The sequence below is a fragment of the Narcine bancroftii genome, chromosome 12 (assembly GCF_036971445.1).
Source record: "Narcine bancroftii isolate sNarBan1 chromosome 12, sNarBan1.hap1, whole genome shotgun sequence".
NCBI lineage: Eukaryota > Metazoa > Chordata > Chondrichthyes > Torpediniformes > Narcinidae > Narcine > Narcine bancroftii.
In genome coordinates this window covers 54,618,163-54,635,097 of record NC_091480.1, presented here as the reverse complement: position 1 = coordinate 54,635,097, position 16,935 = coordinate 54,618,163, and the positions used below count along the sequence as shown (strand labels likewise).

Genomic DNA, 16,935 nt, shown 5'->3' with positions numbered 1-16,935 from the left:
TGTGATGGCAATAAGATACTTCTACCACGGTCTTCAGGCACACAGAAGAGGAGATTGCAGAGCAGGAATCCAGCCTGTTTGCTGTTTAACCTTTTCTCAATCCAAAGTTTGAAGCCAACCATCAGCCATCAAACCTGGCACTAAAATCATGGTCCATCAGGCAACAGTGAAGTCTGCCTTCCCATATACTTGAGACCCGGACTACCTGCAGCAGGCACTTCAAGGCACTGGAAAACACAGCCAATGCAGTTTTCACATAATCCTCCAAATTCAGTGGAAGGATAAGCAGGCAAACAAACACATTGTCCTCTCCTCGAGCGACATGCTGAGCATTGAGACCCGAGTTGCACTTCATTGATCACGTTGGCCAGACTAGATTGCTTGCATGACCAACACCAATCTCCTGAAACAGGCACTTTAAAAAGAGCTGTTGTGGGGGTAGATTTTACCAGATAAACGGAAACAAATATTCTCAAAATTCTCTTGAAGAAATGCAACATCACCATCAACTCCTAGTTCATGACCATTGAATGTGGAGTGACATTTAGGATGGTATTCAGAACCTCTCGGCCATACCTTGGTAGCGCACAGGAGCCCTGTCCAATCAGCAGAGGGAGTACATCACCTCTCACTCTGCTGCTATATCCACGATACTCACATTGGCCTCATCAGCTACCTCAAACCCTGCAGAACACTAATGAAAGCAAGTCATCTTCAATCTTGAGGGACTGCTCAAAAAGAAGAGTTGGAGAAATTCTGATGTTTAAAACCTACCACTATCAAGGTGCATTTTTGCTTAGATCTGGCTTTATCAAGACCTGCGTGGATGAGTGTGTGCCCACACGCAAAATAGCGGATGAATCAGAGAATTCACAACCTGCTGAGGGTAAGAACAAGGGTGTGTAAGGCCGGGGATCGAGATCTTTACAAGAAGTCCAGGTATGACCTGTGGAAGGCCATCCATGAAGCAAAGTGGCAATTCTGAAGGAAACTAGAGACAGATAGACGCCAAGGATTGCAGCCCATTATGGCCTGCAAAGCGAGGGCGAACACTATAGATGGCTGCGGTACTTCATTATCTGATGAACTGAACACCATCTATACCCACTTTGAGAAGAAGAACCCAACAGTGCCTACTAGAATTCCTGAAAAGGCTGAGGACCCTGTGATGTCTGTCTCTGAGGACAATGTCAGAACATAATTCAAGAGGGTGAACTATCTCAAGGCATCAGGCCCTGATGGCGTACCAGGCAGGGTACTGAAATCTGCGCCAACCAACTAGCCGGAGTGTTCACAGACATTTTCAATCTCACATTGTGGCAGTCAGAGGTTCCCACCTGCTTCAAAAGGGCATCCAAGAAGAGTAGCGTGAGTTGCCTCAACGACTACTGCCCAGTAGCGCTAACTTCTACTATGATGAAATGCTTTGAGAGGCGGGTCATGGCCAGAATTAACATGTACCCAAGCAAAGATCTGGACCCACTGCAATTCACCTATTGTCATAATCACTCCACAGCAGATGCAATATCACTGGCTCTCCACTCCGCTCTGGATCACCTCGAAAACAGCAATTCATACATACGACTGCTCTTCATCGACTACAGCTCGACCTTCAGTACCATTATTCCCTCAGTTCTGGTCAAGAAACTACAGACTCTAGGCCTCTGTACCCCACTCTGCAACTGGATCCTTTATTTTTCTCATAAGACCACAGTTTGTACAAATTGGAAACAAAGTCTCCTCCTCACTGATTATCAACACAGGCACTCCTCAAGGATGTGTGCTTAGCCCTCTGCTCTACTCATTATACACCCGTGACTGTGTGGCCAGGCACAATTCCAGGGCCATCTACAAGTTTGCTGAAGACACCACAGTTGTTGGCAGAATCACAAATGGCAATGAGGAAGTGAACAGGAGGGAGATAGCTCAGCTTATTGAATGGTGTAATGGCAACAACCTTATGCTCAACATCAGTAAATCCGGAGATGATTGTGGACTTCAGGAGGAAGTCAGGGGAATACGACCCAGTCCTCATCAAGGGTTCAGTAATGGAGAGGGTCAAGAACTTCAAATTCCTGGATGTCATGTTACAAGCCCAGAGGACCCCAAAACCCAGCAGCAATATTCACCAAGACAAATGTTACAAAAGTTGCTTTTAATTATCTTTAAACATGAAAACAGAACCACACTTTAACTTATCACTATTGACTTAACTAACCTAACTTAACCCCCTTCTAATTCTAAGTGCACGTGTATATAATGTATGTGTAAGTTCAGAAAAGTTCTTTGATTCACAATCCAATCTCACTTCTCATTCCTCTAAGTTCACTGGTTGCAGACAATTCTTATACTGTGCACAGAATTTAACATTTATAAAGTTCACTAGTGCTTGAAAGGTAAATGGTTATCGCTCAGGAAGGTTCTTGTCAGTTTTCAGAGATTTTGTTGTACGCTGGACACCCACAACTGATTTCTTTTTAATCAGCCACTTCAGTGTCTTGCCAAAGAAACTTGTCTCCTCAGGGTTCTCCAGATCATAACCTCTTTCTTTCAGGTCACCACAGAGTTCCTTTTTGTTTCTCTAATTTCAAGTGAAACATTAGGCAGCCAGAGCTCTCCTCCTGCATGAACCACAAGGGCTTTGACTAGGCTGAACTAAGCACTCACAACCCAACTGGGGGTTTCCATAAGCTTTCCAGCTTGTGCTTGTCCTGTTCCAGTCCCAGCTGCTGCTGCTGACTCTGACTGTAAAACTGTAGATCTGATATCACCCTCTCTCTCTGAGAGAGACAGTCTGTTTGACTCTCTCTGCTTGCAAAACCTCATGACCCTCCAAGAACAGCAAGTTCCACTCCAGACAGTCTGTGGCTCCGACAAGTTTTTTCATTTGTTGCCTTTTTGTAAACAACAATCCACTGGTGAAGTCTCTTGGGCACTCTCCAAAGCTTTTGCAAAGGCCCTGGGCACTGACATGTCTAGCATGAGCAGAGCTCCAGTATTTCAAATATGATCTGTTTTCATTTGTATGTGACCTACACTAAAAAATCTGCCCCAGTTTATCTCATAAAAACATATCTATATACAATACAAACGCAACATAATCTGTCATAGTCGACATCTCCAAGGATCTGTCCTGGAGCCTCTATGTTGATACAATCACAAAGGAGAGTATCGTGGAGAGCATTCTGGCTGGTTGCATCACTGTCTGGTCTGGAGGTGCCAACTCTCTGGACAAGAATATACTCCAGTGTTGTTAACTCGGCCTGCAACATCACAGGCACCAGACTTCACTCCATCGAGGACATCAACATGAGGTGGTGTCTTATAAAAGCAGCCTCTATCCTCAAAGACCCCACCGCCCAGGCCATGCCCTCTTCACTCTGCTACCATCGGGGAAAAGGTACAGGAGCCTAAGGACACTGAGCGGCACAAGGACAGCTTCTTCCCCGCTGCCATCAGATTCCTGAAGGATCAATGAGCCACAGACATGGCCTGACTTTTCATGCAGTATTATGGTTATTATTTATTTTAATAGTAATGTTGTAAGATGGTTATAATCTGAATGTTTGCACTTTGATGCTGCTGCAAAAACACTGAATTTCATGATGTTCATGATAATAAATCTTGATTCTGATTTAGAAATAAGGGCTGGGTCATACTAATTTCTGCTTGTCAGATTCTATACAAGCAGACAGTGTTCTATTAATTACTCTGACCAGGAAGCTGAGCTTATTGTCATCCTGCAGCACGCACAACTGCTGGAGAAATTCAGCAGGTCACGCAGCATCCATAGAAAGTCAAAGGCGGTCGATGTTTTGGGCCTGAGCCCTTCTTCGCAGTACCAAAAGTCAGGCACACACTTGAATAAAAAGTTGGGGGTGGGGGGTAATAGGGAGATACAGGTGGGAGGGTGAAGATGAGAAAGAAGGTGTGAAGAGACGGAGAGAAGGGTAGCTCTCTGACTGGAAGGGGGTGTAGGAAAGGAAACAGAGATGAGGGAACGAGACAGGGGAAGAGGGTTAACAGAAACTGGAAAATAAGGTCGATGTTAATTCCATCTGGTTGGAGACTGAATACAAGGTGTTTCTCCACTGCTTCACGTGGCCACAGACAGACATATCAGTATAGCAACCAGGTGTGGAATTAAGGTGGTTGGCTACTGGAAGGTCCTTACTGTTAAAATAGTTAAGATTTTTATGCAGACAAATCCCAATAAGAATGGATAGGAACGGTTAGATGGGCTGAATGCAGGCAAACGGAACCTGCTTAAGAAGACACCTTGGTCAGCATGGATGAGTTGGGCTAAAGAGCCTGTTCCCCAGCTGCATAGCACTACAGGAATTTTAGCACCTAAATATTTCAAATTGCTAACTTTCCTAGTAGTAAATAGGTTCGTTCATTTTGCCATTGTTTTGTTTACATTTGCTTATTTTTGCGCAGACTCATGGTTCTTGATTGAAATACCATTACCATTGTGTTGTAGAAAAGACAGCAACTAATTTGCACATAGCAAGATCTCACAAATCACAATGACTAGATAATGGTCTAAAAAAATCCATGCATAATAAGTTTGCTTTTTGGAATCTCCATCAAAAAGGACACATTCGAACAAGGTGTTGTTACATACCTCTTGAAGTGAACGGTTTTGTGGGGGGGGGGGGTGGAGAGAAAGAGAGGAGAGGAAAGAGGCAAGAGAGAGAGCGAGGAGAGTGAGAAAGAGAAGGCAGGGTCTTGGTTTCACATTTCATCCAAATGACACCTTTTATAATGTACTTTCCATCACTGCATTGAAGATTCAGCAGCAATTGTGCCCTTAAATCATAAGAATAGGTTTTGAACTTTTACCAGATTGGGGACATGAAGTACACTTTACATTCAAGAGTATTTTGTACATACACATTCACCAATTTGACATGTAAATACTGTAAGTTCATTCCAAGGTATTTTCCAAATTATTTAGTGTTATAATTATGTATTTAGGTCAAAATGATCAGGGTGAGTTGGGAATACAAGGGTAACATTTAATGTAGGCTTTTATGCAGACTTGGATTTAATATAATTTAGTTAAAGGTTAAAACTGGTCATTTTAGAGGAAGTAACATTATTGTTGGTTTTTCTCTGCAGTTCAGGCTTCTCTTTTTCTGACTGTGAGAGGTGCTGGGCAATTTCTGCTGATGGTGAATCTTTATCTGCCTTACAGTGGACTAAAGGAAATTTCATGCAATATCACACGTTCTGTTTTATTGCATGACAATAAAATAATCATGAATCTTGAGATACATTGAGACAGCACTACAATTGGTCGTACAATACAATGTAGTTAGATTCTATAGGAATTTATAATCAAGCACTCAGAACATCTTGGGGTTAAATCCTTCTACTATCTCCCTAGAATTCCAATGTGAGGAAGCAGTTGTTCGCTGTCCAGCTTCTTCCCTGCAATTACTTTGTTATGCAAGGAGAGGGCAAGTCCAAATTGCTGTCCTCTTTTCGTCCCCCCTCCCACCAATTTAGATCTTGTTCTGTTTAGTCCGTGGTTGTGCTCATCACCAAATCTGCCAGGGATTTCTGTAGGATGCCTCCCTCCAAAATCCTTAGTACGGCAAATTAAGTCATCCAATATGCATGAGTGATGGCCAAGGAGTTTTCTCCAGAGCAAGTACCCAGATTTTTACTCTTAAGACTAAAATACCCTTCATGAATAACTAAAATAATTTCTAATGTCAGGAGTTAAGACATTAACATGCACTATTGTGAAGGAGCTTTTTTAAAAATTTAACCACATGTGATGAAAATAAATCTACAATGTGCATAATATATCAATTAAACAGATTATACTGTTAATTAGAAAATAAAATTAACTGTAGCCCAATTGAGAAGCACAATTAAAGACATCTTCCAAGTCCAGTTTTGGCTCCTTCAGAAAGAATGTGAACTCACCAGTTCTATTCCTCAATCAGTTTTAATTCCAACAATACAACGGACAACACCACTGTACATTCAGTTTGATATATAGCTTGCAGTAATTACACTGTTCACCAATTGTACCAAGTGAAGGATACAAATAGCAAACGTATGCAGATTCTCAATGAACCACTGCTTTTTATAAACATCAGATATCATTGACAGTTGGCATCTACAACAACAATGTATCAGGTCAAGAATGGACAAAATGGGTTTTACTGGGCCTTTAAAACACATCTACAGTAGTTCAAGATTTTGCAATTTTTTGACCGCAGTTACTATTCTTGGAAGTTAACCTCTATGTTGTAAAATCTCTGGGATTCTCAAAACAGCAGAATTTACTGTATTTTAAGCCTTATGAAGGTTTTTGAGTGCCAAATTTCCCATATTTCCCTTTAATCCTTCCCTACAAAATGCATTTTCATTACTGCTCACCGACTGACAGAGAGAGCACCACCACATAAAATGACATTCCCATGTACATTGCAATAGAAATCTATTGTCTTCAAGTCAAAATATTGACTAAAATTTAAAACTAGAAATTTGTAAAACTTACATTATTGCACCACTATATGCAGATATAGGTTCATTTTCTTTATGCCTCACTCAGATGCCCCAACCTTTCAGACAGAGTGCAGGTCACTGATGCATCCAATGGTGTATTTTGAGTAAGGGAAAATTAAATGGGCACAATAATGTATCACTCATGCAAATTACAGTAAAAAAAACAATTAATACCCAAGCTGCCAAGCAAGGAAGTCAACAATCGAGTCCCAGGTTTGTTGCATTTCACTTTTTTAATCTATGAATAATAAATAACAAGATTTCTTCTCCCACTTTTTCCCTTTGCCAGTTATTTATTCTCATCTTTTTCAGTCAAAAGATAAAGGCACAATGCGATCAAGGGACCAACTGATATTTTAATTTAGAAGCCCAGGTAGCATATTACACATAGCCTAAATCTATGCTCAACATCTCCAAGCGTTTTTAAACAGTAGTTGGATAATACACTTTAATGCACATTTATATTGTGTGACTAAAATATATTTTAGTCACAAATCGTATATCTATATATTTACATATATAATCTATCTAGTAATTTTTTTTGAATGAATATTTTATCTGTTGGTTTGGCAACTCAATTGCTATGATATTGAACACAGAAAGCAGTGGGCAGCCTTGAAATCCTCTGACCGATAATGGACTAATGCAATAGAGCATCTGACAGATCAGCACCCTGGCCAGATGGGAAAATGACATGGAAATATAAAAGTGCTGAGCATTAACCTTCCAAGAATGTAACATCAAAGATAAGAAACCAGCAATTCTTTCACCACATGGTCTCCTGCAATATTGGTCCTGCTTATTTATAGACCAACACCCAATCACCAAGATCTAGGCACTAAATCAAATATATATGTACTACATATGCATTATTTCTCAGGCTTGAATCACATTTATCTGCAAATCCTTGCTTCACTCTAATAGAGACTGTTAATGGTGGATGTGTGCTCATTTTATTTCTAAAAACACTTTTTGTAGTCCAATCTATAGGTGACTTGTATAGCTTTGAAAGAAAAATATATGAACAACAAATGCTTTGATCAGAAAAATCTACTTAAAAAAACCAAAACATTTTAATTGATGACTTGAGAAAAGGTACAATGTAGGTTTAATTATTACAATACTTTAAACTATAGGCACATGATTCTCTTAAAAAAAAACTTTTCTTTACAGGTCTGCTTTGATATGGGATAGATACAGAAATACTTTTTTGCAAATAATGGAATACTTATACACAGCAAGGTATGTTGTTCCCAGTCATGACTTCATATACAATTTCTGATTAAAAAGGAAAATAAACTTTCTAGCATTGGATCATTGTTTAAAATTAAAAAACCCCAACTGTAATCAACCAAAAAAAAAACATCTTTAACAATGTTAAGGGAATTGGGAATGTTCCCATCGAATTCTTTGTTTTGATAGAGCCCATCACCCCATCACTGTTGTTGTAGCAGATTTTTATATTAAATACAAGTAGAGGAAGTCTTGCCATCAGTACCCCTTGTTCAAAAAAGTAGCTGTTTTATTGCTTGACATAACTTATTAATACAATTTGAACTTCAGAGTAATCAAATCAGAGGAACTTTGGAGCAAGATAGCTTGAACAAACTGATCATCAGTCGTGATCACCCAAGGAGGTTCAGTGATCTTATTTCAAATGCCCCCATCTTAAATTAACCCCATGTTATTACTTGGTTCATTACTGGATTTAAAGAAAGAGAACTATTACATTGCAGATTTGCATCCCCCTCAACCTGTGGGAGAAAGTGATCTACTTATTTCATATATTCTACACAGCAGTTTCACCAACAGAGGACGAAGTGGGAGTCATGGTGCCATTTGCTGTATACCCCAATTTCTGCTCTGACCATAATCAAAACAGCAGATAATTTTTTTTGGTGGTGTGGGGGGGGGGGGGGGGGGGAGTGAGTGGCTGGGATATAGGAGAGAAAGAGGGTAATTTACTTATATTATCATAACATTTCCTGGCTTAATAAAGTGATTTGAAACACTTCAATAACTGTAAAGGTACAATGCTCTTTAAGCGCACACACAAGTGTTTTAGAAAGCATTTAAAAAAAAAATGTTGAGTGAAACCAATTTATTTTACAAATAAAGCAGCCATATTTGCAGGCAAAACCTATTCCCACTGCTGCAGCAGTCAGAGAGCTCGAGTTGGTGTGGGCATTGCAATGCGCAGTCAAATACTTTGCTTTGCACCAGAGCTTATACTGTGAGCAAATCAAAAATCAAGGGTTCCGCTGACACCAAATGTTCAAAGATTTCAAAAACACGTGTTCTATTTAATTGTTTCTCCCCTGAAATATTTGCGACGTATATAGTGACAAATTGAAGCATGATTCAACTTCCATTTGCTACTATTTGCTTAGGTACATTTCTGCGCATTGTTCTCCTGACGAGTTCAACAGCAACTACTCTTTGAGACAGGAGAAAAAAAAAATCATTATTTCATTTTTTTTTAATGTTTTTGCAAAAGGGTTGGTGATGGTGAGACTCCCTCTTTGAGAATCATTCATGACTGTTTTTGCAAATGCCTTGGAAAGCACTAAGAATTAGAAATTTTTTGTAAACGCTTTAAATGAAATGTCTTGCAATCTCAACTCTCCTCTGCACGACAGAGGAACCTCATATTTTGTGATGCATTTGGATAACTGACCATTTGAGTAGCTGTGTAACTCATGGCAATTCCTGGGAGTGACTGCGTCACTGCCACCGGTGCAACTGGGATGGCGATTGGTGCTATTGAGACTGGTGAAGCTATCCCTTGGGTATAAGGTGTAGAAAGAGCAGCACTAAGAAGGGGTGGACTTTGGGATGTAGCTTCAGAGCACAAAGCATTATGAGCTCGAGCTTGCGCAATCAATTCCTGATGAGAAAGAGACTGTGATTTCAAGGTCTGTTTGCTGAGTGTAGTGTGAGTTTCTACTATACTATGATTATAATTGGTAAAAGTTGGTGGTTGAATTGGGTCGGTCCCTGTGGTCAGGAACCCCAGCTTCACTTGCTTGCGTAGATCAGAGTTTTGTTCCAGAAGTACCTCATTTGTAATCTTTAGGCTTGTCACCTGCTTCTTGAGCTCTTCATTGCGCTTTCTGAGTATATGGTTTTCCTCCTCTAAAAAATTCACTTCAACTGGACGTAAATTGGGTGTGCTGTAATCAAACACTTCAAACCGCAGGCCTTCCATTCTTTTTCTTTTTGGGTTTTGGTCGTAATCACATTTCTCAGTCTCATATAGGTCATCCAAACGGTCATATCGACAGATTTCAGGAGAGGCTTCTTTATTTTGTGACACTTTTTCTGTACTTTTGTTGTCATTGTCATCACGTTTCAAGTGCTGAAATTTACACTTGGACCCTCTTCGGCATTTTCCTTTCAGAAAGTCACGGCAGAACGGGACTTCCTTTGTAATAAGAGGCAAATTGGAGGGTGAGAGCCCAAAAGTCACAGCCACCGTTTTTTGCAAGTGAGCAGGAAGCTTTCCTGTTTTATTGTAGTAATTCTCCTCACTCTTTGTCCCATGAATGAACGTGCAGTTCTCACGGGTACATTTACTATTCTGAAAGTACTGACAAAAGATAGAATCGTGCCGCATCTCACCTACATCATAGGCCTCAATATTGTCAGGGTGAAAGTACCTGCAATTCTTACCACGGGTGCAGACATTGCGCAGAAAGTCACGACAAACATTCCGTTTGTTTTTGCTAGCCTCATATTTGCTATTATTGACTAAATTATCAGTATCCTCACTTAGGTCAGGATGGTTGGAGACCTCAATGTCATCTGGGTGAAAATACCTGCAATTCTTACCACGACTGCAGAGATTGCGCAGAAAGTCTCGGCAAATGTTCAGTTTGCTTTTAACAGCTTCGTCATTGCCAACGTTGACTAAATTATCAATGTTGTTCCTTATGTCAGCGAGGTCGGAAGCCTCAATGTCATCTGGATGGAAATACCTGCAATTCTTACCACGATTGCAGATATTGCGCAGAAAGTCTCGGCAAATATTCTGATTGCTCTTGCCGACTTCATCATTAGCAATGTTGACTAAATTATCAGCGTCGTTCCTTACGTCGGCGAGGTCGGAGGCCTCAGTATTGTCAGGGTGGAAGTACCTGCAATTCTTACCACGGGTGCAGACATTGCGCAGAAAGTCTCGGCAAACATTCCGTTTGCTCTTGCCAGCCTCATATTTGCCGCTGTTGACTAAATTATCAGTGTCGTTCTCGGACATGTTTCCAGATTATTTCTGCGCTACTCAGCCAAGGCTCTCAATAAACAACTGTAAAAGAAAAAGAAGCCAGGTCTTTTATAATGAATAAGAGATTAATCTACATAGTAATTTTGGTTAATCCCTTTCTCAAAATATTGCAGATGCACCTACATTATTAAATTCAACAGAAAATATCAGGAGAACATCAAGGTTTACATTAAGAATTAAGTCTGATTTTTATTTTTAATATTGCAGATACCAATGTTTTATCTTTTTCAGAAAAAGACACCAGCATAACAAATAAACATGCCTTCTTGATTATTGGATTCCAGATAGTACTGAAATTCATATTGCAAGTGATTTTTTTTTTAAAACAGCAATTAGTAAATGCAGGGACTTAGAATCAGCACTGGAAACAAATGATTGAAGAAACATGATTGAGAAATGGTGTTGATTTAGCTCACCAGAGTCAGTCTACAGCAATTAAATGGAACCATAGGCACTGAAAAGCTATTCTTCAACTTTTCCCATGGAGTTTCACAACAGATATAGTCAACTAGTTTGGAAAATTTCTACTATTCAGCAGAACATATTGTTCACCTTTCAAAATAGACCCCTTAAATTTTACCTTAAAAATAACAAACACATTTTGTTCTGGCATTCATGTGTAAACACGATGTCAGAAATGCCAAGCTAAATGTTTGATACCAACTTTAACAAATCCAAAATGACAGGTGTGTTTCAGACTGTAAATTAACATCCCTCAAATCAGCACATCACAGACATATATCTGCAGAAATGAGTATTATTGAAGTTATGCCATGAATTAAGGCTGGAGGTCACTATTCAGCCCATCATGCCTTGCTAGTCAAAGGGGGATATTAGGTCAATCCCATTTCCCTGCTTTTGGTTCAGTTTTACTCATCAAGTGCTCCTCCAGGTAGCTTTAAATGCAGGGAGGGTTTCTGCCTTCATTCCCCCCTTAGGATTTAATTTATTTGGATTTTCAAAAGCTGTTCAACAAGGGCCAGACAAAATAAGGCTTTGGATATTGGAGGTAATATATTAGGATGGAAAGAGAATTGGTTAACAAGCAGGGAGCATGAATTTGAGGCCATTTTTCAGGTTGGTAATCTGAAACCTGTGGTGTAACACAGGGATTAGTGATGAGACCAATTGTTTTCAATATATTACTGATTTAGAATATCCGTACAGCCCTTCAGCCCTCTGATGCTGAAAATAATTTTTGAGAAAAGAAGTTAATTGTACTGTAGGTAAATTTTCAAATGATAGGGAAGTTAGAAAGACAATATGTGAGAAAAGTACAGTTTTCAAAGCAATATTGATAGTTTCAAAGAAAAGGGAAAAGGATGCAAAATGAAATATACTGTGTGGAATGTACGATTTGTTCACATCGAAAGGAATAATAATTAAGCAGTTTATTCAAAGGGAGATAGAGTGCAGAAAAGTTGCAGTAAAAAGGGATTTGGGGGGATGACCCCTGAACATGAAAGGCAAAAGGCCAGTGTATCGGAGCAGCGAACAATCAGGAAGGCTGATGGAATTTCATTTCAAATTGCTTTAAGTAGGGTAGTCTAGATGAATGCTCAGCTTCGATCCATGGATTTAAGGAAAGATAGGTCATTGGAGGTTGTTCAAAGAAGCTTCAACAGAATTATCCTGGGAGCAAAGGGATTGTTTTGTGGGGAAAGAATGAACAGGATGGGTTGACTCAATGGCTTAGCAGAATGAGAGACAATTTTATTGAAATATCTATGGTTCTTAGGAGGCTTGACGGGTAAAATGTTAAAAGGATTTCCCCCTCTTGGGAGAGGCTAGGATCTGAGGGTATCATTTCAAATAAAAGGTACACCCATTTAATTTCTCTCAAAGGATTTACACCTTTTGGGATTTCTTGCCTCAGAATGCTGGACACTGAATTGTTGAATATTTTCAAAGAGGAGAGAGATGGATTTTTAATCAATAAGGGAGTCAGTCAACAGTTATAGGGAGAGGGGTGGAGGAGAGTGAACTTGTCAAAGGTTAAATCCGCGATGATGCTATAGACTAGTAAGGCAGACTCAAAGGGTTGAATGACCCGCTCCTGCTTCCATTTCTTATGGTCTTTCAGGCAATGCATTCCAAAACCACTCGTTGGATTCTTTTTTTCTTCATCTTAATTTCCCTCCAACCTTTCTACCAATTGGTTTATATTGATCAATTTGCTCACTGCCAGTCAAAGCAACTGCCCTTTTTTTCCTTTTAAAGAATAGTACATTAGCAACCCTTTCAGTTCTCTGTCAGTACACATATAGCCAAAGAACAGAGTTAGAGCCTGCACTATTTCCTCTCCTGTTTCTTTTAAGGGTTTGTAATATATTTTATTCAGATCAAGCAATTTATCCACTTTTAATTTATCCCTATTCCTTTATGTTCATTGTTTCCAATACTTCATATTCTTAATTTAAACATTATGCCTTTCTTTGAAGGCATACTTCAAATTCTTACAGAACTTTATACATCTTCGACCTACTCTTTCCTTTTTGATTACCTTGCACTAGTTCAATTTGTATTCAGGAGGAATCTGATAACAGCATATCCAAGCAGAATATGCTTCACTACTTCCTTGTGTCAGAAGTCTGTTCCTGTCAGTAGCTTAATGCACAGAGACAGAATTCAGTTAAATATGTAAATTATTGGTCTATTTTCTCAAAACTGGATACATGAACATTACAACTATTTGGTAAACTGTTTTAAGTATCATATTTCAACCTTCCAAGAGTAGGATACTTACTTATTAAATGGTTATTTTTTGCAAAAATAACATTGACAAATTGGATTGTGCAATTTTTAAGTTGTGTTGGGTCCTTGAGTTTTGAACTTTCAGTATTTTGGTAAATAATCCTAACCAGTTCCTGGTCCATTACGTGACTCTGAACTCACACCAGGCAGGGAAACATCATTTTCTCACTTGAGAAATATAGATGGACAGTATTTTGTACTACTGTACTTTCCTGTGAGTTTTTTTTAAAAACAATATAGCAATAAAACCTGGTCAAAAGCATGAAGAATCCTTTCTTCTTTCCATTTTCACTCCTGCTAAAAACTTAGAAGCCATAGTGTGGTAGTAAACAACAATGCAAAATAGCATAGTGTCGCTGATCTCAACTACAGCAACAACTGAAGAACAAAATAATACTGGGCAATGAAGATTTTGCTTCCTGAACACTTTTGGGTGCATTTTATGGATTTTGGGTTGCTGATCACGAATAGCACCTTAAAATTTTCTTATCACATACCGATTTTTAAGCTATAACCTATTTTAAGTCTACTTAAGCATACAAAATTATGAAGTGCACTTCGGACTCCTTCCCTGCTGATCTTGGTGCCGTCAGTGACGGACATGGTGAAAGGTTTCACCAGGACATTGCGATCATGGAAAAGCAGTATCAGGGCAACTGGAATCCATCAATGCTGGCCGACTATTGTTGGACACTGACTCAAGAGGCATTAGATGCTGAGTTCAAATGAAAATCAACGGCAAAACATTTTTTGGTCAGTTGAACTAACGCAATGTGTCAGCATCATTATGTGATTAAACATGCTAAATGCAATAAAAGTTAATTTAATCTTTATCCAACTTCCTACATGATACAGCAAATCTGAAATTATCTTTGTGTTCAGGTTGAAGTTGTCTGTCGTAATCCCCAATTTTTTTTTCAGGAAGTAAACCTTTTGGAAAAAATTTGTTGTCTCGTGGAAGGATTTAAAGCCAGTTAAGTCGTTTTTTTTGAAAGAAAGATCAGGATCCAGTTCAAACAGGATTAAAAATGTACATGTTTGGATAGATGTATTCTAGGCTACTTCCAGCAGGACACAGTCACTCAGAAGTCCTAGAATACACTGAGTCCATCAGCAAGCATTCACTATTAAAGTAACAACATCTGCAATGGAGAAACCACCTATGTCAGACATATTCCCAATGACATTCTGATTGGTGAACAGGCCACAGGCTCACATCCAACTGGATGTCCATATCCCCACAACAGGACAACTGTAAGTGTGTTATGAAGGTGGCAGGCACCAGCAATTGAGAAGTAGTCACCAACACTCATAACCTCCAGAGGTTAACTGTTCAGGTGAGCATTGGAAGAAGCAAGGAGAATTAGGAAGTTCAGCTTGCTAAGAGGTGAGAGAAAGCAGAGATGAGAGTACATTTTGCACCTCACCCCACTGCTTTTATCTGCCTGGCAGATACTTAGGCCAAAGTGGGATCCTGAGCCACACCAAGCAACCTTCAATATATGTCCTACTATAGTCAGAAGGCTACCACACATGTGGACACTGGGCAAAGACAGGATTAAGTCTGGCTGTGGACATCTATAACAGTCAATCTTTACACCTGGGTTAACCACGATTACTTGGATAAACTTCAAAATGAAAGATGCCACCTATCCGCTGTACATTGGTGTTCATCAACGTCAAGCAGGTTAAAGAGACAAAACTGGCCTGGACAAAGAGGGAGGAAGAATGGAATTGTAAAAGTATTCACATCATGATGTGAATTAACTGAAATAAAAAATGGAAGGGGGGGGAATAAAAAAAAAAATCACAAAATCAAAAATCTTGTTTTAAAGAAAAGCAAAAAGAACATTTGATCACTTGCCCTCCCTCATACCTTTAAGTAGTCAAGTGAACCTTGCTGATATTCCTCTTGAATGACAAAAGATGCAGTGACCTAAGGAGGAAGATGGCAAATAATATCATAGTGACAGCATTTTGAAATAAGATTTTAGAATCCAGTTGCCAACATTCTTTTTAAAAGATAACTGGTTAAAACATTTATTTTTGAATCACATCTACAGATATACACCAGAGTTCCATTCATTTAGTGGTTCAGAACAACCAAAGTGAATACTTCTCGATATGGACTGGAAGGTTTCAGCTTTTCAGACACTACTGAATTATATCAGGGCAGACGGCGAAACGTCCAGTCTTTCATTTGAACAACACATTCTGAATTAGATTCAACCACGTTGATCTTCTCTTTCCCCAATCTCACCTCGAGCACCAAACTGTGGCACAGCCACTTCGTTGAAGATGGGCAGCATGGTATCAGAAAAGGAAATAGCCTTCTGGAACAAATGGCTTCATTTAAAAATGGAAATTTTAAATCAGGAATTTCAAAACCCTATGGGAGTTTTGTGATGGAGAAACTATAAATTCATCTTGAATGCTCTTTAATGTTCCATTCATTGGACTTTCATTTTGACATCAGCGAACTGCTACATTTTTAACCACTATACTTTGTGAAGAGTTTGAGGATATTCGATATGTCACTCTTGAAAACTTCTACAGGTGAACCAGCATTCTGGCTGGTTGCATCACTACCTAGTACGGATTCACCAACTCTCAGGACAAAAATAAATTCCAGAGGGTTGTGAACTCAGTCTGTGACATCACAGGCACCAGGCTTCACTCCATCGAGGACATCGACATGAGGTGGGGGTCTTTAGAAGGCAGCCTCTATCCTCAAAGACCCCACCCCCCCAGGCCATGCCTGCTACCATCAGGGAAAAGGTACAGGAGCTTAAAGACGAGCACTCAGCGGCACAAGGACAGCTTCTTCCCCGCTGCCAGCAGATTCCTGAATGATCAATGAAGCACAGACACTGCCTGACTTTGACTTTTTTTTTCAAATTTACTTTTGTAAGGTGGTTTATAGAAATGTGACGCTGCCACCAAACAATGACTTTCGTGACTTGTTCACGACAATAAATGGTGATTGTGCCCGGAATTCATAATACCCCAGAAGCTTCAACCTCAGCACAAGACGTGAACTTCTTTTGCTCCAACAATTCTTGTTCTTGCGAGATTGATTCCAAAGGGAGACGTTTTGGAAGCGTCACGACGGAAAATGCTCGAACTTGATCGGTGCCCGACTCCAACTGCGCTCCTAGGCCCCGATTCCACAGAATGGTACAAATTTCAGCTCACAAATGAAAATAAACAAAAGCTGGGTCCCTTTTTTAAAGGCGTGAAGAAACAATCCCCGCGTCACCAAGGCCAGAATCAACGCGATAAAGAACAAAAGATGAAAAGACACACATTTACTTACACTATTTCGCCTTCCCTCCCCTCACTTGGTCCTCCAAGCACAACGATCTTCCACT

The 16,935-nt window shown here is 39.6% G+C and overlaps 1 protein-coding gene across 2 annotated transcripts; it reads right to left on the bottom strand.

The window, feature by feature from the left end:
- Positions 1-5,943: 5,943 nt before the first annotated feature.
- Positions 5,944-16,934, bottom strand: LOC138746976 (zinc finger CCCH domain-containing protein 10-like). Of its 2 annotated transcripts, XM_069905736.1 has the most exons (3): positions 16,881-16,934; positions 15,441-15,500; positions 5,944-10,831 (listed from the first exon to the last, which is right to left on the bottom strand). In XM_069905736.1, exon 3 carries the CDS (start codon positions 10,781-10,783, stop codon positions 9,146-9,148), a length of 1,638 nt encoding a protein of 545 aa, XP_069761837.1. In that variant the 5' UTR covers positions 10,784-10,831; positions 15,441-15,500; positions 16,881-16,934; the 3' UTR covers positions 5,944-9,145. The 2 variants fall into 2 exon arrangements, with proteins under 2 accessions (XP_069761837.1, XP_069761838.1); XM_069905737.1 differs by lacking the exon at positions 15,441-15,500 and having other exon boundaries at positions 16,881-16,912.
- Between the last annotated feature and the right edge of the window lies 1 nt (position 16,935).